This window comes from Perissodus microlepis, chromosome 18 (genome assembly GCF_051167445.1).
Source record: "Perissodus microlepis isolate ML-2025 ecotype Zambia chromosome 18, ASM5116744v1, whole genome shotgun sequence".
NCBI lineage: Eukaryota > Metazoa > Chordata > Actinopteri > Cichliformes > Cichlidae > Perissodus > Perissodus microlepis.
The window spans coordinates 14,978,521-15,006,144 of NC_140478.1; the positions used below are offsets into that span (position 1 = coordinate 14,978,521).

General features: G+C 41.4%; 1 protein-coding gene across 2 annotated transcripts; it reads left to right on the forward strand.

Moving 5' to 3' along the window:
* The first annotated feature begins 928 nt into the window (after window positions 1–928).
* Window positions 929–19,379, forward strand: pax3a (paired box 3a). 2 transcript variants are annotated; one of them, XM_084912701.1, is made up of 9 exons: window positions 929–1,314; window positions 1,850–2,085; window positions 2,607–2,736; window positions 2,980–3,123; window positions 11,881–12,080; window positions 12,639–12,804; window positions 12,934–13,157; window positions 16,964–17,224; window positions 18,241–19,379. In XM_084912701.1, exons 1-9 carry the CDS (start codon window positions 1,230–1,232, stop codon window positions 18,256–18,258), a joined length of 1,464 nt encoding a protein of 487 aa, XP_084768827.1. In that variant the 5' UTR covers window positions 929–1,229; the 3' UTR covers window positions 18,259–19,379. The 2 variants fall into 2 exon arrangements, with proteins under 2 accessions (XP_084768827.1, XP_084768828.1); XM_084912702.1 differs by having other exon boundaries at window positions 12,937–13,157.
* The last annotated feature ends 8,245 nt before the right edge of the window (window positions 19,380–27,624 follow it).

Here is a 27,624-nt window from a genome sequence, read left to right on the forward strand (position 1 = left end):
ATGTAAGTTATGATGTTGCCTAATATTGTTTTGACCAATCAGTCATTCAATTCAGCAGACTGAGGTGTCCCATAAGCTCAGTCACCCAATGTGTAAACGTATTCCTGGGGGGAACAGAATAATAAAAAATAAAATAAAATCGCCATTTATTGTAATTATTTTAAAAACAACAACAACAACAACTCAAGCTTTAGAAAAATCAAGTGATCCAACATGTGGCTCAGGGTGTCCCTAATGGAGCATTTGCACGGATGTGTTACACTGCTCCGCGCTGCATTCATTGTTAAATTAGTGCAACGATTACATGACAACTTATTACTTATTAGAGCTTATTACGGTGTGTGTGAAGAAACTCCTAGAAAAAGATAAAAAAAAAAAAAAGTAGACCCCCCCCCTTCTATAATAACAACAACACCAAGAAAATGTCCATAAAAATATCTATATGTATTAAAAAAATGTGTTTTTTGTTGAAATAAGGTTATGATTAACTGTGTTAATATACTGTGGGCTGATTTGATTTTAAAGTACTCATTGCGAACTCTCAAGGTAGCAGAAAACTTAGATGACTTCAAAAAAAAAATCGTCAGATTTGTAAAATCTAACCGCAGTCGAGCTGCTTCTGTAGGCTAATCGGCTCGCGCTGTTCATTTGAGGCCCAGCAGTGGCATCATCATCTCAGCAGAGCCAGGTAAAAACTATTAATCGAACAGATCTGGTGAATTTGTTTTGTTAAGAGTTGCTTTCGCTGTGAGAAGTTTCACGCACAGAAGCCTGTGACGTGACAAGCTGACCTCGTGAGGTCGGTCCAAAGACAAGAGAGGGCCCAACGTCCAATCACACAGCTCCCCCTGGCCCTGAACGTCCGGATCTTTGACCAATCAGCATGCGCGCGGTAGAGTCAGAGGGGACAGCGAGCACAGATAAAATGTTTAACTTCAATCCATCCTCGCACAGCATCTTCATAGTCCCCGCAGGACTGCCAGGGCAACCAGCACTTTGATTTAAACTCACCCCTCAGCCCACATCGATCACCGGAAAGCAACCAGTAACTCTTATGAGGAATTCGGTGCGCTGCGGTCGAGGCAACCTGTTACTCAACGAATAGGAGACGGCCGGCGACTGCAAAGAGGGCGTCTAAACTAACAAAAGAAGGAGCGTCTTGTTGGATTAAAATCTACCAAGGTAGCTACATTAAACGTGTGAAGCGACCTGACAGAAAGTCAGGAAACATGACAGCACTTGCAGGAGGTTTACCGAGGATGATGAGACCGACTCCCCATCAGAACTACCCGCGAGGAGGATACTCTCTAGAAGGTAAGAAACCACATCCAGCTGCTACTGCTCGCACATCTAAAACTAAACTTCAACTTAAAGCAAAAAAACTTGAGCAAAGGTGGAAAACGTGACTGCGGAACATCTTTAAAACTGTAAAAAACCAAAACAAACTAATAAACAAAACAAAAACCAAAAACTTGACTTTAAATGTCTGTTACTGGAGAGAAAGTCTGACTGCGCTATATGGTGATTGGTTTTGAATTTGTAATATTTCATGTCTATTTTATGCCTACTATTTAAGCGTAAGTGCAGTTTTTGTGTCTAAATGTAACCTTTAAAAAACGATGTGTTTAATAACACAATTGTCCAGCTGGCCAATATATATTTTATATATGCTTTTACACATTTCACTGCTCTTATTCCAACATAGCCTGTCACATGAGAGTTGTGAGGAGTTGTTGTTTATTTATTTATTTTATACATATACAGTTTCCAAAGTGTTTTGCTGAAAAGATAAGAGGCAAGTTGTCTAGTTTTCAGGTGTTTCACAAACTAAACCCCTTGTTGTCTATAGTCTCGACTCCGTTAGGACAGGGTCGGGTCAACCAGCTCGGTGGTGTCTTCATAAACGGCAGACCTCTTCCCAACCACATTCGACATAAAATAGTGGAGATGGCCCATCACGGTATCCGGCCGTGCGTCATCTCCCGTCAGCTGCGGGTGTCCCACGGCTGCGTCTCCAAAATTCTCTGCCGGTACCAGGAGACGGGTTCTATCAGGCCGGGGGCCATCGGAGGCAGCAAGCCGAAGGTGAGAGACGGGACGGCTAATGTTGTGTCTGATTATTATTCAAGAGCCAGTGTCCACAGGTTATTTCAGCAAAGCTTTTCAGAACACGTTCAGACAACACATTCCCGTCAAAATAAAAATCTTCACTGTTGTTAAACTCACAGATTTAATAATCTGGAAATTTGCAATCGTTATTAAAAAACTCAACAGCTGATATTAAAACCCCCCAACCTTTTCTTTTTTAGACATTCAGCCAAAATAAAACGTGTCTAGAAATATATTTTTTGTAATATGTAGATATGAAAATACAAATCTCCTGTATTTAAGTAAAAGGCATTTTAAGTTGTGTTGCATCCCAAGCATTAAAGTCGGCATATATATATATATATATATATATATATATATATATATATATGTATGTATATATATATATATATATATATATATATATATATATATATATATATATATATATATATATATATATATATATATATTAAACCCCTTATTTAAAATATGATTTCTCCCTTTTCCCACCGAAGCAAACCGCTTCTCCAGAGGTTGACAAGAAAATCGAAGAGTATAAGAGAGAAAACCCGGGAATGTTCAGCTGGGAAATTAGGGACAAACTACTGAAAGATGGAATCTGCGACAGAAACAACGTCCCCTCAGGTACAGACAATTATAAAATATTGTAACGATAACCGGAAGGAACGATGTGGAAAAATAATTTCATCTTCCCCGCTTAAAAGTGGTGGGATCATTTTAATCAACAAAAACGAGCGCAAAATTTGTTGGTGTAAGGGATTATGAACATTTTTTGTTAATTATTTGATAATGAAGTATTTTTTTAAAGAATGATTTTACTTTTTTCTTTATTTCTGTAACTTATCCGAACTTTTCCGTCTGACTCAGTGAGCGCCATCAGCCGCGTCATGCGCTCCAAATTCGGCGGAGCTGGTGAGGATGAGGAGGAGGATGAAGAAGTCGTGAAGAGGGCGATGGAGGAAAACGAGCCACGGACGAAACACAGCATCGATGGCATTCTGGGAGACCGATGTAAGTTCTTCATTTATGATTTCAATGCGCTGTGTGCTCATGTTACTGTCCAGGAGAATGTTGAAAAAGAAAAAAAAAATTAAGAAACGAATTTGAGTAGAAAAGTAAGATCTGGTTGTTTATGGCTTTTAAATGTTTAATTGTGTGTGGTCGGTTTTGTTGTCTGTAGCTTATGAGCAAGGCTTTTCAGGCTGGTGAAATCCGCTTGTGCTTTGCCGTTTGTTTGTATCAGAAAGAAAATGAATAATAATTTCGATATTACTTTCTGGAAATGTTTGAATTTTTAAAATCTCAGGTGCTCACGCATGCGCCTACACTTGTGAGAGTTAAACAAATAGTTTTTTCAAAATCAAACATTTGTGTAACTCCCAGGCCTGATAATTTTTTTTCTTTTTTTAAACACTTAATCGGACACTGCGAATGAACTTCTGAGCACAAAGCATCGCGAGTCCATTTAGAGTCACACCTCGGTATGACGCACAAAAAAGCCAAACTCGAGTGAGCGGCTCAGTGGTGTACAATAAAATGCCAGGCTCTTTCAAAATAGGGAAAGAAAGGGAGGAGGAGAAAAAAAAGCTGCGCTGACAAAAGGCCGGGAGAAGACATTATGAACCCGCAATGAGCGATGAATTATTCAGGGACACCAACAGGCCCAGTGCGACCTGGTTTATAGACTCCTCCAAAAAAGTGCCAGTTTGGAGGATTTCGTCAGTGTTTACAGAACAAATCACATCAAAGGGGGGAAAAAAGGAAGAAACCAGAATCAGACAATCACCTGTTGATTTTCGACCTGTTGAGGACTGAAATGAAACTGTTGCTATTGGAGACGTGATTGAATTTATAGTTGCTACACGAAGAGCAATTATGCTGCTGTTTTAGCCTAAATAATGCAGATTTTCCTAATATATTTCTGTTGAAATGCGAACTCTTGTTCTTTTTTACCAGACGGGAATTCTTCTAAGAGGGGAAAATAAAATTAACATTGAGTTAACGCATTCCGCAGCTCACAAAAGCCTCGCGGTTTTGTGAAATGTGGAGATGTGTTAAATTCACGCCAGTCAAATCGAACGGTTCCGTTACTGTTGCGCACGGAGCTTTTATCGCCGCTTTTTGTCTTTGCGCAGCGAGCATGACGCCTTCAGCGAGCGAGCGCAGGGAAACTTCACTCTTCACTAGATTAAACCCGAACCCTTTTATTTCTCTCCACTTTCATCCCAGAAAAAGTCCGCCCCTTTCCTTTCCGCCTAGGGCGCATACATTTAATGGAGTGACTGTGGGCACTTCCCTCCACCAGACGAGGACCATCCACAGTATTGATCAGGCCAGCTTGCTTGTTAAACTTCTTCAACTCATTTGTAAGGGGGGGGGGGGGGGGGGATACAAAATAAAAATCCGATTAGATTCTGATCGTAGATGGATACACCAGCAAATTATGATTTCATACGCATAATTTCTTCTTGACCCTGATTTGCTTCATCGCCCCAAGCCGAAGAGCTAGTTGTTTAGTTAAACTAAACTTTGAACAGTCTGTTAGAAAGGACACAGAAAAAAAACGTGCAACAGGTAATAGAGAGACAAATATGTTTAAAATGTAATTTGAATGATTTTTAGGAATTGTTTTAATTGTCAGAACAAAATAAACAAATAAATAGAACTTTCTCCTTTATTTCTCTCTCCACCAAATAGGTGACATCCTACACGCAATCATCTTTAAAGCACATTTCTCTATTGAGAAAAGTACAATTTCATTCTTGTCTCTTTGTGGAAGTAGTTGAGTTTTTCTTCTTTCCCCCCTCTTTTATGAGACTTCATTAGAATGTGAAAAGGGTGGTTTGGGGACTGAGAGTGTCTTCTGGCCAAATATTGATTAAGTAGGTGTTTGTAGAGGCTATTGTTGTGGTAGAGAGAAGCCTGTTGCTCTCTGCCCCTTTCTCTTCTACCACTATTGTTGGCTTTCCTTAAGTGCTAAGATCAAAGCTGACTCATTTAGATTTATTTGTCTGGGAAAAAAAAGGACTGCTAAGGTTTGTGGGTTAAAGTATATCAGGAAGGCCAATGGCATTGGTGAGTGGCTGGAACACTGTGGGAAAGGGTTTCCATTTGCTGCATAAGTGAAAGTAGGCTTGACAAAGTTTAAACAGTGCGTACGGTTGAGCAAGTTGGTTTACAATTTATATATACGTATATATATTTGTTAATAAAGCAGTCAAGCAACTCATTGTATCTTGGGTGTGTGATATTTACAGGAACACTGAATTGTGCAACGCTGTTCTTGTTCTTGGGATGTGTTAATTGATAGCATCCTTTCCTCCATACTCTCAGCACTTTAGCCTTTAGCGACATACAATTAATTAAAGTAACCAAAGTCATCGAAGCTAGAGCAGCAAGTCTTGCAGGATCCATTTATGGCAGTGGGATGAAAGGCAGAAAGAAGAAGAAGAAGGAGGAGGTGGGGGGGAAAGAAAGCTCAGAAATACAAACAGTCAAAGGGATAACTTTTCTTTAAAAAGGGAGTCCCGTGGTGCCAAAATGAATGAGCTCAGTTCTTTCAAATCTGCCATGGTGAACGCAGTCAACATGTAATAATTGGTTTCATTGAGGTGCATTCCAACAATCTGCTGCCATTCTCCTGCCTCTATTGTCCAGAGGCAGGCAAATAGCCAGAGGGACAGGAGGAATCAAGTGCTGACAAAACATGAAAGATTTAGCTGCTTTTGTCAAAGGAGCTGAGTAGGACTTTGTTTGTGTAAATAAACTGGGTTACTGGCTCCCTGTGATTTTGGCATGGCTTTTGAATGAGGGGGAAATTTGGAGAGCGAGGAGAGCAGAAAGTCTGCAACTGCGTTCAGGCCTGTGCCGTATTTTAAAGCGGTCAGAAATGCGTATGTAATATAGGTTGGTCTGAACCGCCAACAAAGGAGAAGCTATTGCAATAACAAACTTCCGCACGTAGCCGGCTACATACAGGCTCTTTAATCCAATTTTCAAGTTTCATAACTTAGGCTCTCATGAGGCATCTAAGTATATAAACAGATAACATTTCAGGCACACACAGGGAGCAGAGGCATCCAGGCAACATAGCAATAACCCTTAACTGTAAACAGAGAGAGAGATTTTGTAGAACATGCGACTGGAGGTTTGGAGGAGACAGGAGACAGAAGGCCTCAGTGCAACCAGAGGAATGTCTGCTATAGCCACATTTCCATTTTCCTCTCAGGGCTGGATAATGGAAAAATTTATATGTGGGGCTCACTCTGTGTTTTCCTGTGTTGAGAGTGCTTATGATGCTTATTTATCCTGTTAGACTGCTGGGAAAACAGCCCAAAATTCATAGATGGATGGGTGGATAGATACTTCTTTGCCCTTCTACTCTACTTAAAATACTCAGCACTTTCACATTTTGCTAGTCGGCACCACTCTCAACGCTCTCTCCTGCTCCAAAAAAGAATGGAAAAAATCCACACTGGCTGATCTGCAACTGAATGCAGACTCTATGCTTCATTAAAGCCTCTTTCTCTGTTGGCACCCACATTGTGATCCTCCAATATTAATTCAAAGGACAATTAATGAATGCGGGCCAACTTTGAAGTAATGGGCTGGGGTCCTGCCCTGAGCCGGCCCCTCGGCGCTGATGTACTCTCTGCATTCTCCCCACTAACCCCAAAGACACTGTGAAGTTACTGAAAAAGAAGCAATGAGCAATAGAAGGTCAAGGAGAGGAGCCCCAGTAGAAAAAGAGCTCTCTATTTTCTTGGAAGTATTAGCCAAGCAAAAGTCTGTGATGGGGAGGATAAAGGAGCGAGGAGAGAAAAGGGTCGGGAGCGAGGGGACTCTCCAAAGAAGAGCCACAATGGGATAGTTAATTGAGTAAAGCCAGACAGCGTTGTCAATCACTTAACTTTGTTTAGCCTCAGGTTTTGTGAAGCAGTTTCATCCAGCACATTGCACATTACGGACGTGCCAACACAACTCTGTTGCTGTTTTGATTTATTTCTTTTGCTCACTCTGAACAAGGAAGGCAACAATTTTTTTTTAAGTAAAGAAATGTGTGTTCTAGTTTCCAGCTTATTTCCTACCATTTAAGTAAAAATAAATAAATAAATCAGATATTTGTAGGGTCTGAAAAATTAAAGCGTGGAATGTGTTGATGGTTTTTCTCTCTGAGTATCTGTGCAGTTTTGTTGCAGGGTCAGTGACGAGGCTGACTTCGCTGCGGTGCTGTGTGTGTGTGAAAAGGTCAGGGGCTAACCTGGGGTCACTTCACTGTTAAAACTATCAGGACCCAGGAAAGGAGGTTATGATAATGTTTGGGGAAAGCTGTCAACGGACAGACCAGTATCAGGATGTTACACCGAAGGATCCATGACGCACAAATAACCTTCTTTTTGTAACACGTACATCTTTCCTGCATCCAAGAACCATATTCCGGCTGTCCTGCGTCAGGTAATTGGTTCGGGTGTCTGTTTTGCCTAACAGGGCAGAGCTGATGGGGAGCTCTGCTGGTTGGTCTCTGTGTGACTGGAACGTGCGGCAGACTGGCCTGTTGCTGCAGCCCTGCGTGGGTTCTTTGCAGTTGCTTTGTCCGTGCCCCGAGGGTGGAAATGCCACCGTGAAACTGTCACCTAACTGCACTGCGGTGGAACTAAATAATAACCACCGCACACTGGGCACACATAATAGCCACGCAGGGCCATTTGTGCTTTTTTGTCACCCTCACCGATATTAGACAGAGATACATCTTTCAACTTCATATTGCCGGCTATTTCTTTGTCCGTTAAGTGCTAACCTCCTCCGCTTATTCGCTCCATTTTTTTTCTATGTCCATCACATCATCATCTCTCACTTTTTCTCTCTCCCCCCCCCCCCCCCCCCCCCTTTTTTTTTTTTCCCAGGCAGCTGCGGGTTCCTGGGGGCTCTTTAGCAAGTCAAGTGAGCAGCCCACTCACTCCCATTTCCCCCTTAACTGTTAACCCCAGCTGAGCCCATAAGCTGTCAGTTAACCATTCTTTCCCTCAGTGCATCTGCTCGCTCTGGCTCTATGTGGCATGCCACTATTTTATTCAGTGGCCCACTCGCACTGTGCTCTGTGGCCTGAAAGGGCCACATCTACTTCCTTGGGCAAATAGCTAGTTCATTTGTCTCTTCTGCCCTTTGTTTTGTGTTGCGAACACATGTCACCAGCTCAATTACCTTCTCTATTAACAGCCCCTGGAGGAAGGGCTAAGCCAGCCCCTATCAAGATGAGACTATAAACTGCCACATATGTTCTGCTTCGCTTTCTCTTTCCTCTGTGTTTCCTCATCCCCTCGTTTCCCTCTTCATTTGAGACTTTCTCGTCTTTTTTGATTTCTTACTTTATTCCTTCCTTCAGTATGTACTTTGAGTCTGTCTCACACTTCTCTCTCCACCTCTTTGGTTTGTTTCTCGTTTCAAAGTGCATGTGTGTAAATTTATATGCACGTATGAGCGCAGTGTCTCTTCATATTAACATCTCTTGAAAGGGTAAGTGGCGGGGGGTGAATGCTTGGCAAGGCAAGCCCTGGCCGAGGTAGTTTCTGCAATACACAAGAGCAGCCTTTATTCCTAACAGTCGAAACCCTCTCTTGGTTTTTTTTGGCTTGTTTGAGGCACTCCTGCTGCAGGTGAAGCTAATGGAACTGGACATTCCCCAAGTTCACATCTGTGACCCTCTGGAGTTTATCTTCCCTGCCTGTCAGTCTCCTCTCTCGATCAATATGTGGTTGGGTTTATCTTGCATGGTGGGTCTGCAGCACTGTCCTTGCCCTTTGCATTTTATCTGCCTGCACGCTCGTCTGTGAATACACTTGTTTTTTTTTTTTTAATTTTTAGTCTTGAATTTCTGATCAGGGAAAGGAACCTGTTGAATTCACTTGTTGAGCTCCCTAAACTATGATAAACACCGTCATATCTGTTCTGCTATCTGAACTAGCTTCTTATTAGTTTATTATACTACATCTTGCTCTCTTTTGAAACAACTGTTTCGCGGATTATTCTTCAGCAACCTCAATTTCCGCTTGTGGGATAATAATCTATCTTTCTGTTAGGACGCCCGTCAGAGCCAGAGCCAAACTGTGAGGAGCGATGGAGTATTTTCAGCTCCCCGGTGCTTTAGCTCCAGCGTAAAATTTGATTTGGGTGTTTAAGTAAGGAGGTCGAGGCCTTCCTTTGTGTGGTTAGTATCCTCTTCTGTCATTTTGTTGCAGGGAATGTGTGGGAACGAGCCTGCTTCTGCATCAGCATGCCTTAAAAACTGATGTCAGTGCAGGAAAGTGTTTAAAAAAAAAAAAAAAAGTCAAAGATGCAGATACAATGATGGGAGAGCAGTAGACAAGAGCAGTGAAGTAAATTGATGAGATTTAAGGGACAGGTCCTAAAGAATAACCAGCACCCCAATTTGCCTTAGCTTGGCACCCAGCACGCCTTCCCCATCATCTTCTTCAGGTGCCTTCAGCCTCCCATCTCCTCACCATGTCAACCCTTCAACTCCCCATCCCCCAACTTTGTGCCCCTCAGGCCATGGAGGGAGGGGATGAAGGGGTGCTCCCCTGCTGTGCCCCTCCACAGCCCTCAGTAGCCCTTCTCCAGACTCCTTTGTGCCCCCCCCCCCCTTTCTCCCTCCCACTCTTCATTCCCCCACTCAGCCCCTGGCTCTACAGCCCCCATCTCACCCTTCAGCCCCCCTCCACTCCCCTGCTGGGCAGGTGACAGGCCCCTGAATGCGGGCCCGGGCGTCCCTGATGGCTCCTACAGATGGAGCGTGGTAATCGGTCCAATAGAGCCCTGCCACAGGCTTTTCCCTGCAAAGATACAAAGGCCTGGCCACATAAACCCCCCCCCCCCCCCCCCCCACACACACACACACACACACACACAAAAAGAAAGACAGTGAGAGAGGAAGAGAGAAAAAGAGAGAGAGCACGCTAGAGGATGACAAAAGCAACACTGTCATTTACCATTAAGGACACTCTGTGACGGACTGTTTTCTTAGTAGTTACTAATAATAAAAACAGGGAGGGAAAGGAGAAGGAAAGACAGAAATAAAAGGTAAAAGGGTGCAGGCGAGGAGATCCACCCCCAACCTTGTAGTTAACATGATATACAATGCCAATGGGGAGCTTTCTCCTCTGAGGAGTTTTATGAGTTCGCCTTCCCTCCCTCAAGAATTTTTTGCGTTTCTTTGCCGTCATTCATTGTCTTTTTTTTTCTTTCCTTCTCTGTTCGCCCATTATTAAAATGGTAATGGCACTGGATATAGCTGTGCTCGCTTCCTCATCTTGAGATGTACTCTTCTCAAGTTGCTGATTTATAAAAAATGCATAGAGAAATACAAAATAAGTTTGCTTTTATAAGCAAAGTTTTACTTTAATCCGAAGTCTCTCTTTGTGTTTGTTGGACATGTATTTTACATATAAAATGTGCTTCAGTGCGTCTCAGGCCAAACTTTTACCTGGAAAAAAACAACACAAAAAACAGCCCATGCTCAGAGTTGCACTTTCCAAACCTATTGAAGCATCCAACCAATCGCTGATCGCCTATACACCTACGTGGCACCCTCAGTCCAAATGTAATAAAGAGCTCTTCTCAGCATCAGAATCTTGTGTGCTGGCGGTCCTTATCACAGCAGCATTCCCTCAGGCCAAATCCGTGTGTAATGCCTGGTCAGACACACACTGGCAACCAGCACAAACATTTCCTGCTTGGCTCCAGAGACTCCAGAGGCGAGGGGAGATCTCTGCCTCTAGCCTCCACCCCCTCCTTGTTGTCTGACTTGGCACTTTTTAATTAAAGCTTTAAATCTGAAGGGCAGAGGGAGAATGTCTGTCTGTCTGGGGGGAAATAGCCAAGCTTCGGTCTTCTGCTGAAGCCTTTCTGCTGCTTACACCTGTCCGTCTGGTTTTGAGCCACTTATTTCGTCTCCCTCGGCGTAGAGGTGTTTGCTGCATAGTTTGAGTGTCGAAAAGGTGCAGTGAACCCTCCTCATGAGCTTTAAGGGGTCCCTCTGGGGTGGATTTGGAAGTGGATTCCAACTCTGTCTTATTTCCATCTGTTTTTGACACATTGTCACAGTCTTCATTCACCGAGTGAAAACCCGTAGCTCAGGCGCAGCAGATGCATGTTTGTGAGTGTGCATATGAGTGAGAATGATGGGGGGGATTGCACACACGTAATGGTGGACAATGGAAGACTGTCACGCTATTTTGTGGAGCTTAATCATTATTTAATAGATGGGCAACCTCCCCCTCAAAATTCAGAAATGGTTGTCTATGGTCTAAAGCATTCAATGATTCCCTTCTTCTGCTGAATTAGGTCCCAATGGCTGTCTCCCAGTTACCCAGTTGCTCTCTCCTGCCCTCAACTGAACAAACAGATTAAGAAGCACCTGCAAAAGGCTGACTGCCTTTCACTATGGGACCCTATCGGCATAGGACACAGCATGGCTAAGACTGGAAGAGACACAGTGTCCCAGGGAATGGATACCCCAGAGAGATGTAGTCCTCTTTAATCCATGTTCAAGCAGCCTCTGGCTTTTGATCCCCTCAGGAACCACTGAGGAGTTTAAGGGAGCAGGAGGATACAATCTAAAGTGGCTCTGCACCATGTGTTGCACTCAGCACAATCTATTGTATCAGATCCTGCTATTGTACCCCAGCTTAGTATTTACTACAGTGTTTCATTCTGTGTCAGCCTGACTCCTCTGAATATCGAATTAACACAGAGTTTGTTTCCTGATCCCAGCCAGTCACTCAGACGAGGGCTCCGATGTGGACTCCGAGCCGGGTCTGCCTTTGAAGAGGAAGCAGCGTCGGAGTCGGACTACCTTCACGGCAGAACAGCTGGAGGAGCTGGAGAGGGCTTTCGAACGCACGCACTACCCTGACATCTATACGCGAGAGGAGCTGGCTCAGCGGGCCAAACTCACCGAGGCTCGAGTTCAGGTTAGACCCACGCACACAAAAGTTTTGGAGACCTGAATCTTGACAGTATAGCAGTGTGTCAGTCCGTCATGACCGTGTGTCACATGGGCATTAAATAGCCTTGAGATGTTGCCACGCATTCCTCACAGCTATTAGACACGTGTTCCTCTAAAAACCCTTGACCCTTTGCCCCTGCACATGCAGACAGACAAAATGCAGATTCACTACAGCCACCGTGTGTGAAAACAGTGTCCTATTTTTGGCAAACTCCTCTAAAAGGGCTATGTTAAGATCTTCAAATATCACAAAATAGACGCTTGTTTAAGACGGTTTCCTAATATAGGGTTTAACAACCGTAACAACCCTCCAGCCTTATCTGAACCCAGCGACCAGCCATGGCACACAAAGCAGTAATGTGTGTCATTTCACTTCACTTTACAAATGTTAAGATCTCTGTCAGTTCAGCTCCCTGTAATCACTCCGACTGGCCTCGCATGTGCACAGATACCTTCACTGGCCTGATGGCAAACCCTATTGGGTTAGGAGAAAAATAAACACTTGCCTATGTTACTCTCTCAGGTGTGGTTCAGTAACCGAAGAGCCCGGTGGAGGAAGCAAGCAGGGGCTAATCAACTGATGGCATTTAACCACCTCATCCCTGGTGGTTTCCCCCCATCAGCTATGCCAGGTTTGCAACCCTATCAACTGTCAGACAGCCCCTACCCTCAGACTTCTATAGCTCAAGGTGAGCATAGCTGAACAAATCTGAGCATACCTGAGTAATGATTTTGCAGATTTCTTCTTATCGCACATGTTTGTGTTTTTATAAGAATCATGGGATTTTAAATAAAATGTTTCATCTAAATTTATCCAGCAGCTTCTGAGCAGCCCAGCACAGTCCACCGACCGCAGCCTCTACCACCCACCTCTGTGCACCAGAGTGGGCTCAGCTCCTCAGCCAGTTCCCAGGATGGGAGCTCTGCATACTGCCTGTCTTCTGGTCGACACGGCTTCTCAGGATATTCAGAAAACTTTGTGGCCCCAGCAGGACACACCAACGCCGTCAACCCGACCATCAGCAACAGCCTCTCACCGCAGGTCAGTCTGCCAATCTGTTGTTAAAATACACAGCAATACATTTATTGCCAAGTTATTGTACTTCTGCATAAACAAACATTAATTAGACTGAAATACAAGCACACACCTATCCACACATAACAAAAAAAGAAGCAGTCCTTCGCTGCGGTTCGAGAAGTCCACCATATGTTGGAATAATGACACACGAGCACTCGCACTTCTGTGTGTGGCCTCGTAGACAGCTTTGCAGCGACACAGATGACACCTTGTTAGGCTAAAGAACTCGGTAGCTTTTCATTTTTGTTTATTCCGACGGGTAGCTTGATGAATTTAAAATGTGGCAAACGTCAGTCTTTGGAGGGGCAGAAAGGACCAGACGTGAGGAAGGATGTACGGATGTCGGATGATGACACAAATCAAAACTGAAAAGACAATTATGGTCGATTACACAGTCATCAGTGTCCATCAGTGGCTCCCTACCAGCTCAGAAGATAGACTAACAGGCGTAAAACGAGCTTTTAACCGCCACAAAGGGTGGCGGGCTCACATGCAATGCATGCTGAGTCTTAATTCCCATGAGAGAGAATCTCAGACTCCTGTCAGGCTCAGATAAAAAAACAGCTCCGGGCAGGTTTCTTACTTTGTGAATGCCTGAGGATGTATATACCGAGAAAAAAGAAGAAGAGCTTTGTTGTGGCCACTGAGGTGCGCAGTTAGAAAGCAGTAGGTGGCACCATTGTGGCTGAAGCTATAACTGACCACTTTGGCAAACATCTGAAACATCTGGTTTTAAATGCATTCAAAGTTGGCCATGTCTGCTAACTCATAATTTGTAAATGGTACACAAGCTTGCTGGTAGCAGCCTTCCTGTAACTGAGCTCATGCTTGTGGGCTGAGTTTCCTGCACCCACAGGGTCACCAATGGACTTTAACTCCAATAAAGAGGCCAAAGGTGCTGTGGCCTCATGGATGGTTTCAACATTAACCTTAGTGGGCCGCTCTGCATTTAAACGGACATCTCATCTTGCAAATCGGACGGCATGCCTCGAATGTTTTCTCAGTCTGGAATTGCAATCACTGAATGTTCCAGTGTCTTAATTGATTGGAATGAAGTAATCTAGCCCTTCGTAACAAGGTGTGTAATTTATGTAAATGACTCACTTTGTTGGCTAATTTGTTTTAATTTATGTATCCATTGCAGCTGTTTGAATGTACATTACAATGCGTTTTTCTCGATTTCAGATGAGGATAGAATTAATTTCCCGATTTTAACTTAATAAGGCAGAGAAAATGAGAATTTATTAAATTCTATGACATTGATAGTTAATACCTCAAGACCTCTCTGCACTCAGAAAACTTTACTTCTTCAGTTTCGTCATATAGCTACGTAGCTTGGTCAAATTTGTATCAAATCCTTGCTGGATTTATCTGTTTATCTGACCTCCAAATTTGTCTATAATATCTGATCTACTCTACTGGATCCTTCAGAAGTTTCGGGGTTTCATTCAACTCCAGATATGGCCACCTGAGAGGACCGTGGAGTTTTGATATGGATAAGGTTTACTTTAGATAGGTGATATTCTTGTCTGAACAGTTAGCTCTGCTTTGGGAGTAGCGTTCACGCCAGTGGTTTCCCTTTCTCCTGTGTCTCGCTGCTGATCTGGTGCATACCAAAGCAATCCTTTCTCACCAAGGAAGCAAGCGGCCAGGATTTGCACCCCCCCCGAGTCCTAATCTCCGGAACAACCTCAAAACAGACACATACTACCAGGACCTGATGCTGTTTCACTTGCAGACAGAGAGGGCATGAGTACCTAGATCAGACAGGGAGCCATGCAAATACAACGTAAACTAACCTTTGCACACACATGGTGCATGCATTTCAACACAATCATGTGTACTATATGTTTTATTTTGTAAAGAAACACCACGTGGGGAAAAATGTTAAAAAAAAAAGGACCAAAAAAAATATCTTAATTTAATCAGGCAGTCTGAGAACAAAATCTACTTTACAATAACAGACCAGAGAACATGAAAGACTCACAAGAACAAAACTGGATGAAGACACAATCAAGGAATCCTTAAATACAATTCGTAGATTCATAGCAAAAACATGCATGGGGAATATCTAAGATTAAGTATTCATTGGATATTGAGCTGCAATTTGGTAGGAACGGGGGAGAGGGATGTGAGAGTGTAAATGAATACCAACAGTGAGAAATCCATCCAAACTTTTCATACAGCGAAAAACGATGGGTGTGAAATTTGTCATCTATTTTTTTTATTTTTTCTGGGCTACATTACAATACAAATGATCTCACATGGCCAAAGACATAATAGCTTTAAGGCCTAGTTTCATTCATTATTAATCAGATATTAACTAAAAAAATAAAACTTCTTAATTACTAATATGTGACTGAATTGTATTGTTTGAAATCTACGTAAACAGAAGTTGAGATATCAGCCTTGCGTGTTCAAAAATATTTAGACTGCACAAATGGAAGCTAAATACTAAAGGGGAAAAAAGAAAAAATATGTAAAAATAACTGAAGAAATCACATAGTTTGAACTAATATAGCAGCTTTTAATCTTAACTAAGTTCAATTAAATGCATCGCAGTGCATTTCTGATTGACAAAGGACTCATACAGCAAGGGTGGAAAACAAGGTGCTGGCCTGCCATTTGAATTAAATTGAGTTTAGTGTCTTGTCCAGTATGTTGATAAGCTGGGGATAAAACTGGCAACCATGCCACTAGAAGACTGCACTTTTTATCACCTGAGCCACGGCCACCCTCGAAGCTACCTCTGTAGCGTACATGTGCGTGTGTGCGCCAACTGACTGTCCGCTGTGAAAGCCTTTGTTTTTTAAACCACTTGGCGCTACTCATTCTTTATCTTTTTCTTTTCAGTTAGACAATTCCTGGTTTTGCTCTTGGCTTTGGCTCTGCGTCCTCCTACACGGACTGTAATTCTTGTTCTCCCTTTTTGTCCATTTTTAGACATTTTAATGACTTCACTTTGCCTCTCACGCAAACCTTTGTGCAGCTGTTCCCGATGGATCATTGATACCCCTACATCCCTGACATCGGAGCAAAAAACTGCTAATACACATACACGTGCGCACGCAAACACCTACTGCTGGACGCTTGTAGGAGATGTAGCGCTCAGACACATATGCAAACACACCCCGCCCCTCAATCCCACCTAACCTTTGACCTCTTCACCCTCACAAGGACACTGTGGTTTTTGTCTCAAGAGAAAGTGAGATGATTAAGGGAAAGTGAAAGCGTGAAAGTGAAATTTGCATTTTTTTTTTAGGCAGAATTTAAGCAAAAATAAACATCACGTTCTCAGCATTTTTGTTTTTAAAATCAACACTGAGCAAATTTAGACACTTTCTTTTTTTGTTGGTATAATTTCGAGGAAATGCTACGAGTTCGCTACAGTAAACAATGAGAGAAAAATACTCCAATATTTTTATTAACCTGCTTCTGCAAATACGACACAAGAACTATAGCAGATTCCACTAGTGGGCTAAAGCTTTGGCCACTGTTAGCTTCCTATTCCGAATAAAGAGAACCATATGTGTGACGGAAGCTAGTAATAATGTATTTATGACAGTGAACAGGGGGAGAGAGAAGGAGCGCTTACACTTCAGCCCACCTGTGTGGAGTGGATAAAATGAGTGTATGATACTGCCTTGGGATTTTTCAAAATTTACTTTGCAATATATTTTATTTTGAAGGTCACGGTGTAAGTAGAAAATCTCTTCAATTAAATCCAGTTCCTGTTCTAAACAATCAAGTCTTCCTCTGTCTGCCTTCAGGTGATGGGCCTATTGAATCCAGGTGGAGTACCACATCAGTCCCAGAGTGACTTTGCCCTTTCCCCATTGACTGGGAGCCTGGAGCCCAATGGTGGTATGGCTGCTAGCTGTCATGGTTCCCAGCGCCTGGAGGCTCTGCCAGGCCTGACCAGCATGCCCACCCTGCCTAGCACTCAGTCTTACTGCCCGCCCTCCTACTCCTCCTCAGCCTATGTGGACCACCACCCTTCCTACCAGTATGGACAGTACAGTCAGAGCAAGGTACAATGTAATTTTTTTTTACATTTTTGTTATAATATTGTAACAAAAACACTAATTCATACCGACTTCCAACCTGATTTAGGTTTGTTTAAAGGCCTAAACCATAACCTCTGCTTTAATTGCGCAGACCCCTCTGATGAGTGAGCTTCTCAAATCGCCCAGCACCGCGCTGAAATTACATTAAACTTTAGGGAATGCTTGCAGCGCGGTTACCTCAGTTTACATTACCATCATCGGGCTATCCACGTGGCCCGAAGCTTATCCCACCCAGCACACACGTTTTCACTCACTGTCCTTTCGTGACCCCTGCGTATGATGAGCTTGCCCATCAAATCCTCAGTCTAGCTCACCTAGCCATGTAATGACCCCCGTGTAACAAAGATCGCCGCCAAAATGAAAGGATTTGTGTCTCGAAGTGCGTTTGACAGGCCAGAGGGGAGTGTGCGGTCTGCTGTTAGGGCTGATCTGAAGTACACTACCAAAATGTTGACTGGCCCATCAGTGGCAACATCTTGATGTCATTAATTTAGTCAGTCCTGGGAGGGACTCATATGTAGCTGGGGGGGGGGATGGATGTGTGTCTATGTGTGCGCAGGCGTGTACGTGTATCTGCATAAAAGCAGGGTAAGAGGCTTTTTAACAGGGGGTGATTATGGCCCTTGGCAGGTCCGGATTAGAACCATGTGTCCCACTGGAGGTCAGATTTAGAGTTGTTATTGATCAGTGAAGCAGTGCCAGAGATCCAGGCTAAGGCTCTGTCTCGGGGCAGAATAACCAACCTCACCAAGTACAAACTATGTCCAGACTTATTCTCAGAGCTTTCTCAAAGCTTCTCATTCCGAAGTTTACCAAAGGGTCCCAGATTTCTTTCTCACCTGCTCTCACCATCCCTCCCTACCAACATCACGCCTCACATTTAACTGCCCATTTCACACTTAAACCTCCATGAGATTTTCTGTTGTAAGTAAATAAAATAAAATAAACAAAGAAAAATAAACTTTTTATGTTCCCCTTAGGTGCCTTTTATTATTTGAAGCTCCCAAGGTGGCGTGAAAAAGAGGTTTGCCAGGCCTCGCTGACATTTGTCCCTGGAAAACACCACCAGCCGCTGCCTCTGACAACTTCCCCAGGACAGCAAGACATAGTGTGGGGGCTAAAGCGATTCAGACATTCTCATTTGGCAAGAACGTTCTGAGATGAAGGTGAAGTGATGCAGATGAAGGTAGTTGTCTGGGATAATCAGAACCAAAGGCGCGGTCGCTCTTGTTACCCGACACTTGCTTTGCTTGTGTGTCATGTCATGCTCCAAGAACCAAGCGCTGATCATTCACCATGCTTCAAGAGGAAAAGTAGGAGGGCGGGGATATGGGAAGTAATTCCACTCAAGACCTTTTAGTATTTTTTATTTTTTAAACATGTAGCAGAGATGCAAGCTAAGGTAGACTTCATAAGAACTTCTGCTCTTCTAAGAATGTCTTCATCAAAACCGTGTCATGGAAAATGATATTAACTGTAAATTAAGTAACTCTTTGGCGATCAACGTGTGACTACACCGGGAAAACCAGCAAGAACACATGAACTGAAGCCACGTGGAGTCATTGTGAATCCGCTGCAACCCAAAGAAAGTGCAATACAGTCATACCTCATGTAATGTAAATGAACGTGCATCAAATGTTCCCCAGTTATAACCTCAAAAACACACTCTGTCTTTGTAATGTCATTCATTTTGGGTTGTATGCACTGAGCAATCAGGGGACGTCATCAAGCGATGAATGATAGAAAATATAGTTGTGATGTCATTAAGCCAAAAAAAAAAAAAGAAAAAAAAATTCTCTGCCAGTGAATACATTATTCAGTTTGACAGTTAATTTTTGCTTTTGCATGTGTTTAATTAGTTTTTTTTTCTTTTTATAAGGAACTTGCAAATATTACTTCCACTTCCTATTTATTTAGTCTTCATGTGTCTTTTCTGTACGTCCTCCTGTACAAGCACATGTAAGTGCTTCAGTAAGTCTTACATAATGCTCATTTGTTATGTTTTTTTTTCTTTTTTTACACTCTTCATTTACAATGGCGTAAAACTGTTTTGTTGGTAAAAACATTTTGTGTAAAATATAGCACTATTTACTATTTATAATAAACGCATAAAAGTGGACAGTTGTAACACTGAATTGTGTTATTTGTGGAATGCATTTAAAAACATAGGCATGGATAAACTGTTTATCTGCACCTATCTACAACAGAATAATATATGAATAAATCAGCCCCCAGAATTTTACTACCTTTACAGAGAATAAATTTGGGGAGGGGGACCTCTAAAGATGGTAAGAAGAAGGTTAAAAAGAATCTGATGGCGTAAAGCACCTTGGAGGGACTAAAAGTTCTTTCATAGCGTTTCATAGTTTCCTTCTTTGCTGTTTCTTACCTGCTTTTTAAAGATGGGGTGCATTTCTGGACCACTAAATCATAAATATATCTCCTTTCATAAATACTCCTTCACACCCTTTAATGACTAAAGCAGAGCTGCAGTAAATTATAAAAGCACAGAGTGGGGCATTAGTCAGTCACATGGCTATAGATGGTTTGGAAGACTTTTGGCTATCACCACTAAACAGAAACACACACACACACATGCACACACACACACCAAAACAAGCCAGTTGGTACATTCTTTAAAAGGCTACAACTTTACCTGCCCTTTTTGTTTCTCTGAGCTCAGCTGTGCAGCTGTCCACATCATTCACGGTACATGTCTAAAATGAGGACACGAGCATCAATGAAAAACACGGACGTTTGTTTAGTGCTTTAATGTGTTTTCAGTACTTTGCGTCTTGAGATGTGTGTTTAAATTTGTTTATGCTGAGTATTTGTGTCGAACGTGATAAGATCAAGGAAAGATTTAATTTCACTGTTTTCTTTGCTCTCTCCAAACTTTTTTTTTTTGTGTGCAAGTGTTCAACTTGTAAGACACAGCCAGTGAAAAAGCCAAAGGGTTTGCTTTGGAGCTCAGTGTCAGTCAAGCTGCAACACACTGGAGACAACTTAACCTCTGACCCCAACACTCTTTGAAATGAGTAGACTACTTGACCGGAGCTGACAACAATCCAAGTGTCTCTGCAGCATCCAACCCCCAAATTGAAAGTGAAGGAAAGAGTACAAAGAGGATGAGCTACAAAAAGAGAAAAGAAAAAGAGGTTATTTCTGAAAAAAAAATAAGGGGGGGATTCTTATAAGGACTCTGATGAATTTCTGGTCAAAATGACATCTTTACAGAAATCATTAAAAAAAAAATAAGAGTGCAGTTGTGCACATTATGGCTGCAAAAGGAAAGAAGTGGGCTTCTTAATATCTGAAACACCACCTTATCAGGTCTCCACAAGAGTGGGTGGGAGGCTCACGGCATGCCTTTCCTAAAGCGGCGAGTGACTGCCTCTAACACTTGCCATTCACTATCCCCTTTAGTTCTCTTTCCTCCCTGTGTCTTTTGCTTTATTGTGATTCTTGCTGAGCCTCTTTCCTGCTGCTGATTTGAAAATGAAGACCATGAACCGGACCCTCCTGCTTTCTCTTTTAAGCAGATGCAAGCAGATTCTCGATGACACTGGGACAAACATCAGCGAACGCCAGTTCAGTGGGACCGTTTCCAACACCACAGTGAGCTCTCTCTCCAACATCGGTCCAGCTACCACCGTCTCCACCTCCAGTTCTAGAGAGACCTATGACAACGCTCACTTCTATATCCTGTTTGTAATGTTCTTCTACTCTTTCCTCGCCATGACACTTTTTAAATGCTTCATAGACAGCGACGAAGAAAAAAAGGATCCCTATGAGGAGTTCATAAAAACCGGGCAGCCGTCAACACAGGCATTCAACGCAGACCACATGGCAGAGAAGTTTTACTTTGAAGAGGAGAACAGCCTGTGAGCCACGGGCTTTCTAAGGAGAAGGAGAAGGAGGGGTATGAATGCATACGGGGAGGATGTTTTGACAGTCACCAAGCCAGAAAAACGTCAGGGCAGACTACTCAGGCAAGACCTGCTAGTGATTTTGAAAAACCTGTAGTAGATTCATTCCCCCCCCCTTCCATCTGACAATCAGGAGCCTTATGCAAGCAGGCTGTTCGACAGGCAGGAGGAGACGGCTGCCTCTGATGATCTGAGAGATGGGTGGAAACATAGAGAAGTGTGGGTCAATGGCAGGCCGGAATCTCCTCCTGTGAGGCCCAATCAGGATCACTAACAGCAGGGCCTTCAACATGGGTACACCACAGGGAACCTGGGATTCGCAGCAGACTGAGGGTGGTGCAGGGCAGAGACTCAGTGAGTGCGTGTGTGTGATAAAAGTGTGTGTGTTAACCAGCCATTTAATTATCTGTAAATTCCGCTTGAACTTTTTACAGCATTATTTTTACTTTGTCAAATAAAAACACAACAAAAACTTTGAATCCTATGAGAGCAAACAGATAAGCGTTATTTAAAACTATATATAACTGTATATTTTGTGTTTTTAGACAAACAAGTTCAACAGTAGCCATATGCTTGTGAAAAGACAGTGTTTTTGAAAAAGATGAAATGACATCCAATTCTCAAATTGGTTCTAATTAGACCCAAAGCTCCGTGGAATATCCAGGACCAAGCAACATTCCTTTGCCATTACATTGTAACTGATCTGTGGAGACTTGACGCACGGCTACAGGGCCGCCCCAACCTCTCCGTGACCCCACATGATCTAAGTTTACAAAGCTGTGGCGAAACGTGAACCCACGACTCACTCTACAGAATTAACTTCAGGGATTGTGCAGAGGACTGTGCAAAGAGAACACACGCTTCTCATTTGCGCAACGCAGCGCAAACGTTACCTTTGCGGAGAACAGGAGGACGCTTCAAATTAGCAGACCGGTGTGTGCCAAAATGTGATCGCCTGCCAGTAACTGATTTCCAATGTTTCCATGTGTTGTGTATGTGTAATGTCTTCACGTATATTGGTAAATAGACTTTAGTGAACAGGATTTACAAAGGATCTATATACAAATTTAAAAGTTACTTGTTTTTTTTAATGTATCTTTATGAATCTGAGTTATATCCGCATTCTAACCAATCTGGTCTTTTTTGTTAACTTAAAATATGTTTACAGAACTATTCTTATATTTGTTGCAATTTCAGGTACCTTCTTGGCCAGATCACGCTTTAAAAAAAAACGTGTTTTTATGTAATTTTAACTAGATATATATATAAGATATATGAAATCCTCTTCCCCATAAAAGTGCTTCTACCTTGTGACAAAAATGGTGTTTGTGGCTCAAGTGACTTGCAATCATTCATGAGTGACACATTTGACATATATTTCGCATATAGGCCAACAAGTCCTCTACAGCAGTTTAAATACGGAAAGTCACTTTTTGGGTAAATACCGGAAATCACCTTTTGGCAGACAGTCACTTTTTGGCAGCTACAATGTGATATGCATCTCGGGTCATCGCGCAGACACGGAGTAAAAGTAAAGATACATAATAATAAACTAAAAATGCAAAAGCCTTCTTCTGGATCCTGCAGAAGTTAAGTTTCCGGGGTCAAAGGTGGGTCTGGAGTGACACCGGTCTAATTTGAACTATCCGCCCCAAAAGGTTATGCCAATCCCCGAGGCCATGTGGAGCTGTTTCCTCTTCTTCACTCATAATTACATTTTTGTCTCATCCTCCTGGCATGAAGAGTTTGGGGTCACCACCTGTACTAGTGTACAGCACCGACTTCACGTTTGGAGCATGACTGCAAATATTTTCTCTCACCAGACAGTTCACGCTAAACAGATGCGTGGGTTTACGTGATTTTATTACCCCGTGACTTTAGCTGTTTTACCTGCAAACAATCAGAAATAGATATGATATGACTTTTATTGTCTCAGTTGATTAATATATCAGATGTTCTTGGTGCAGAGCCTTCACTGTTTCACTGGAGATGTGGAAAAACATGCATGCAAAACATATATATTTTGTTTGTTGTTGTTTTTTTTATACTGATAATGTCACTTCTTTTGTATCTTTGGAAATTGGATAAACGACTCAACCTTGATCTTTAAAATAGACTTTAAGAAAATATTACCTGTTATGTCATCTGAAGAAACGTGCCAATAAAATCCACACAAACTTTTAACTACAGTGCTGGATTGCACTAACGTCTGTGCCACTAACGTCAAAGACCTGGGAATATGCTGCCACCTGCTGGCAAAGATTATTCGCCACTAAACCGTTTACTGGCAATATTTTCTCCTGCTACAAGCGTCACCCACGGCCAAGTAATTGTGATTGAGGGCCGGCACTAATAAAACGAGCTGAAAAAAAGTTTGTAGATGTTCACATGTGCATTAATCAGGGCCATACCATTAATTAGGCTGACTGGTTCACATTGCTTGAGTATCAAAATGGCAAAAGATGACAAATATGCCGAAGGGGAAATTGGCTTCCACCTGACATTCGTACACACCACATAAAAACGATCAGACAACCATAAAAACAAACAAACACAAAACAACAAAAATAAGCAAAAACCAAAACAATATACAGAAAATTTCACTCTCCTTGCATCTCGGGGTTGATTGTCACCCATTCAGCAACCTATATGATGCTCATGTTGAGAAATTTGATGACTGGAGGAATAATGGATGATTTTGATCTGTTTTTCTTTTCTAAACAAAGGGGGACAATAGCACTGTGCAGACAGTTCAAAGGAGAGGAAAGATTCCTAAAAAAAACCCCCTTATCTTAAAATTTTTTTAATTCCTTTGGGATTACATGAAGCTAGGACAGGTTGGAATAAAGCTGATACTTAGGGAACAGAAGCTCCAACAAAAGAAGCCGTGCTTCTGCTTCTGCTGTTCACTTCATATTTGTGAACTTTTGTCAGTTTTTCTGCAGTTTTGTCCAGTTTGACAAACGTCTTTGTCTTTCTTGATTTGAGTGGCCCGTTGTTCCAAACACTCATGACTGCTCAGCTATAAGAGCATTACCTCTGAACAAATAGCATGAAGGGCTCCCACTCATATGCTAAATATTTAGGTGCCAAAAAAATCTTTTTCATTGATTCTAAATGATGATCCCCTTTCAGATTAGCTCCATAGGAGCTACAGCAAAATACACCAGGGTGTTTTCTCGTGGGAACCTTGAAATCAAAGCAGGTGCTGTGACGCATTGCTAGATAAAGATGCTTGTTTTTTCTCTCAGAAGACGGGCCATTAAGATCCCCAGTCTTGGCTGCTCTAGCATTAATGTTTATTTTTTCTCCCAAGACAGTGATAATTTTTACCACATCATAAATGTCATTCTCATCCCTGCCAATTAGAGCTATATATTTGTATTAATATGACTTGTTGTCCAGGGATTATAATAATAGGGTTTGATTGACAAAATCCCAAATCATGTCTGAATTTGTCTTCAGACACACTGGTGTGCCTTCCTATCACCATTTGGGAAACACTGCTTTGCATGCATGAAAAAGTAATGATTTATTTGCTTTTATTGAACACACATGAAGAATCTGCAAGAAATCAGGATAATTAAATGTGAGCTAATATCATCTACAAAAGGAAACAATAAATTCTTAGTTATTTAGCACAACACACACAGAAAAAGAAAACTAGCACAAATCAATTAAACCAATCTATTTAACACAGTGGAATATACATTATGAAATATGAAAACACATATGAACAAAAAAAGGATTTCTATTTGTTTATTTGCTACAATGAATGTGTTTATAATTATGCAAGATTACATTAATCATGGCAGAAATAGAGGCTAAGTCATTAATGTCATTGATTTTCAAATTAAGTTCAAATGAATGACATATTACATGTGGGTTTAATGTAATTATATTCTAACAGCACTAAAGCCAAGCCTCAGCAGCACAGGCATGTTTCAGAGTATCATATCTTAGTAAGTGTGGCTATTTCCTTGACCACAGCAGACTGGATTTGTACGGTGAATTATTTTTCTGCCAGATAATTGTGAGAATTTCTTCATTTTTTTCTAGATTTTTCCCATAAAATGGGAAGTGAAGTGAAATCTGTTAAAAACCCTTATAATCTAAATATATAGTAAACATTCACATCTGTGTAAAACATTTCTCTATATTTTGAATGTGAAAAAGAACCTGTCAACTCAGCGTTGGATCTTGACAATAGTTAGTAAAGAGTAAACCCTGTGACTTTTATTATGAAAAAAACAGAAAAGAGTGAATCAAACAAAGCACATGTGCTATAAATGTTTTCTTTGATTGAGTTTAAAATAAAAACTAGAATAAGAGCTCAGAAGGATGCAGATGCTGCTACATGAATACAAACATAGAGTGCTTTATTAATTCTGAAATAGTTAACTTTAACAGCTTATTTATATTTAACAGATGATTCTGCTCTCAGAAGTGTTGGAGTCTGTCATCACGGTGTCGTTTTATCCAAAATCACGCTTTCATTGCCCAAAGCCTCACACGGGTTTGACCTTCACTGCGCAGCCCTTACAGCTCTCCTGGAAAAGTCCCTGAAGCTATGAGAGAGATGAGACTGATTATTGAAAAAAGTATCATTAATGCATGTTGTTGTTTTTCTTTTCACTGTAACGTTTACTGTACATTTTAATGCTGTTTGTACTTACAAAAGATGAAATTTCTAAAATTGCTTATTCTTGGACTTCAAAACGACATTGAAAATTAACCTTTAGGCGAACAATCGCTATTTGGGCAGAAAGAAAGAAAGAATTGCATGTTTAGAATATAATTTAACGTGCAAACTAGAGTAGTTTAAACATTTGGTGATTAGACACTTTTTTCAGGAGTAACACAAAACAATGTGAATGTGTAAATGTGAATTTTTGAAATAGCTCTTAAATGGTGACAAACCTGTAGTTTGCTTAGTAGAGACGGAAGAAAGTGTTGGTGAAACGGTGAATACTGAGACAAAGAAGCCGTTATGATATTTATTGCAGATGTAATGCTGTAGCTTTTTGAGCAGTCTCTGCTTGGTAGTGCAGCGGGAACATTTGTAGTCAAAATGTAAATGTGTGCATTTCTAGTCTCTGTGTTTGTCTTCACTTACATTGTCCACAGGTTGAATTACGGTCAGGACAGCAGTCACCCGATTTCACACAGGCCTCGTCACAGAAACATCCCCCTCTTTTACAGTAGTCATCCAGACCAGGGCAACATAGAACTGGTGGGCCTGCACAACCAGTAGCACCTTGAACACACCGAGACAGATATGTAAAATATGTACTGGTGGACTCATGTGAGCTCATGCACATTATTATTTAGAGAGTATTTCTAACTACCTGGATAAAGGTTACCATTAATACTTCTACAAGGTAAAAACATTTATTTTGTATTTTGATTTGAATGAGCTTGAAAGTTAATATTTGGTATGACCACCTTTATTCTTTAGCACAGCATGAAATGTTATAGGCAAGCTTTCCTGTCATGTCTTTAAGTATTCTCAGGAAAATGAGTATAAAAAGAACCGCTGTCCAATGAAAAGACCTTTAGAAAGCCTGGGAAACTATTGTTCTGAACTACTTGAAATAAAATAAAATCAATCAATAAATAATGATTACAAATCTATAAAGCAACAAAAAAAAAGAAAAAAAATCTCATTAAAAAAAAAGCTCATTATTTTGTCACTGAGCACGCTCTGAGTGCTGCTGTTTATTTTTAAGGTGACAGCTGTACAATTTGTAAACATGAAAGCTTAATGTCCCGCAGCCTGATAAAGGAGACGTGGAAATCGCTTCAGTTTGTCTGCAGAGCAAAGTGAAATTAATTTGATTGATTTATTGATTTTTCTAGTAACTATAATGCCAGCAGTGTAAAAAAAGAGAGATAGCAGAAGATTAGAATAACATAGCAACATTTGATACATTTTTTTTTAAATGAGTGCAAACATTAACAACACCATTACTGCAAATTCAATTCAAATAATGTGAACATATGTGAGGTTTCCTGCTAAATTTGCTTTGCTGTGTCATATAAGCCCCTTAACACCCCACTTCAAAATTAATATGTCATCTAAACATTTGTACCTCCGCATATTTACCTGAAAAAACACATAAATGCTTGTAAGTACAACCTGTACAGACAGAGGCAAAACTAAGTGCTTAAGTCCTGTGAAAAACTCAGACTAAGAGAAGCTTCGCAACATAAATCATGAACACTAAGCTCTTGTTCAGCGAACGCCACCTTCTTCTTTTTCTACATTAAATTTATGAAGTTCATTTCAGTATAGAGACTCACAGATAAACATCAAAATTGAAAGCATAAGAAATACAATCCTGCATTTATAATCATTGTTCCCCCCTTTTTTGTTCAGATAGTGCTTCTATATATTCTATATAAAGAATTATGTGTTACTCACTGCTGTAAGGA

Coding starts and splice junctions, on each gene's coding strand:
- pax3a (XM_084912701.1), top strand. CDS start 1,230: ATGACAGCACTTGCAGGAGGTTTACCGAGGATGATGAGACCGACTCCC. Junction 1,315..1,849: donor AGGAGGATACTCTCTAGAAG/GTAAGAAACCAC, acceptor TGTTGTCTATAG/TCTCGACTCCGTTAGGACAG. Junction 2,086..2,606: donor TCGGAGGCAGCAAGCCGAAG/GTGAGAGACGGG, acceptor TTCCCACCGAAG/CAAACCGCTTCTCCAGAGGT.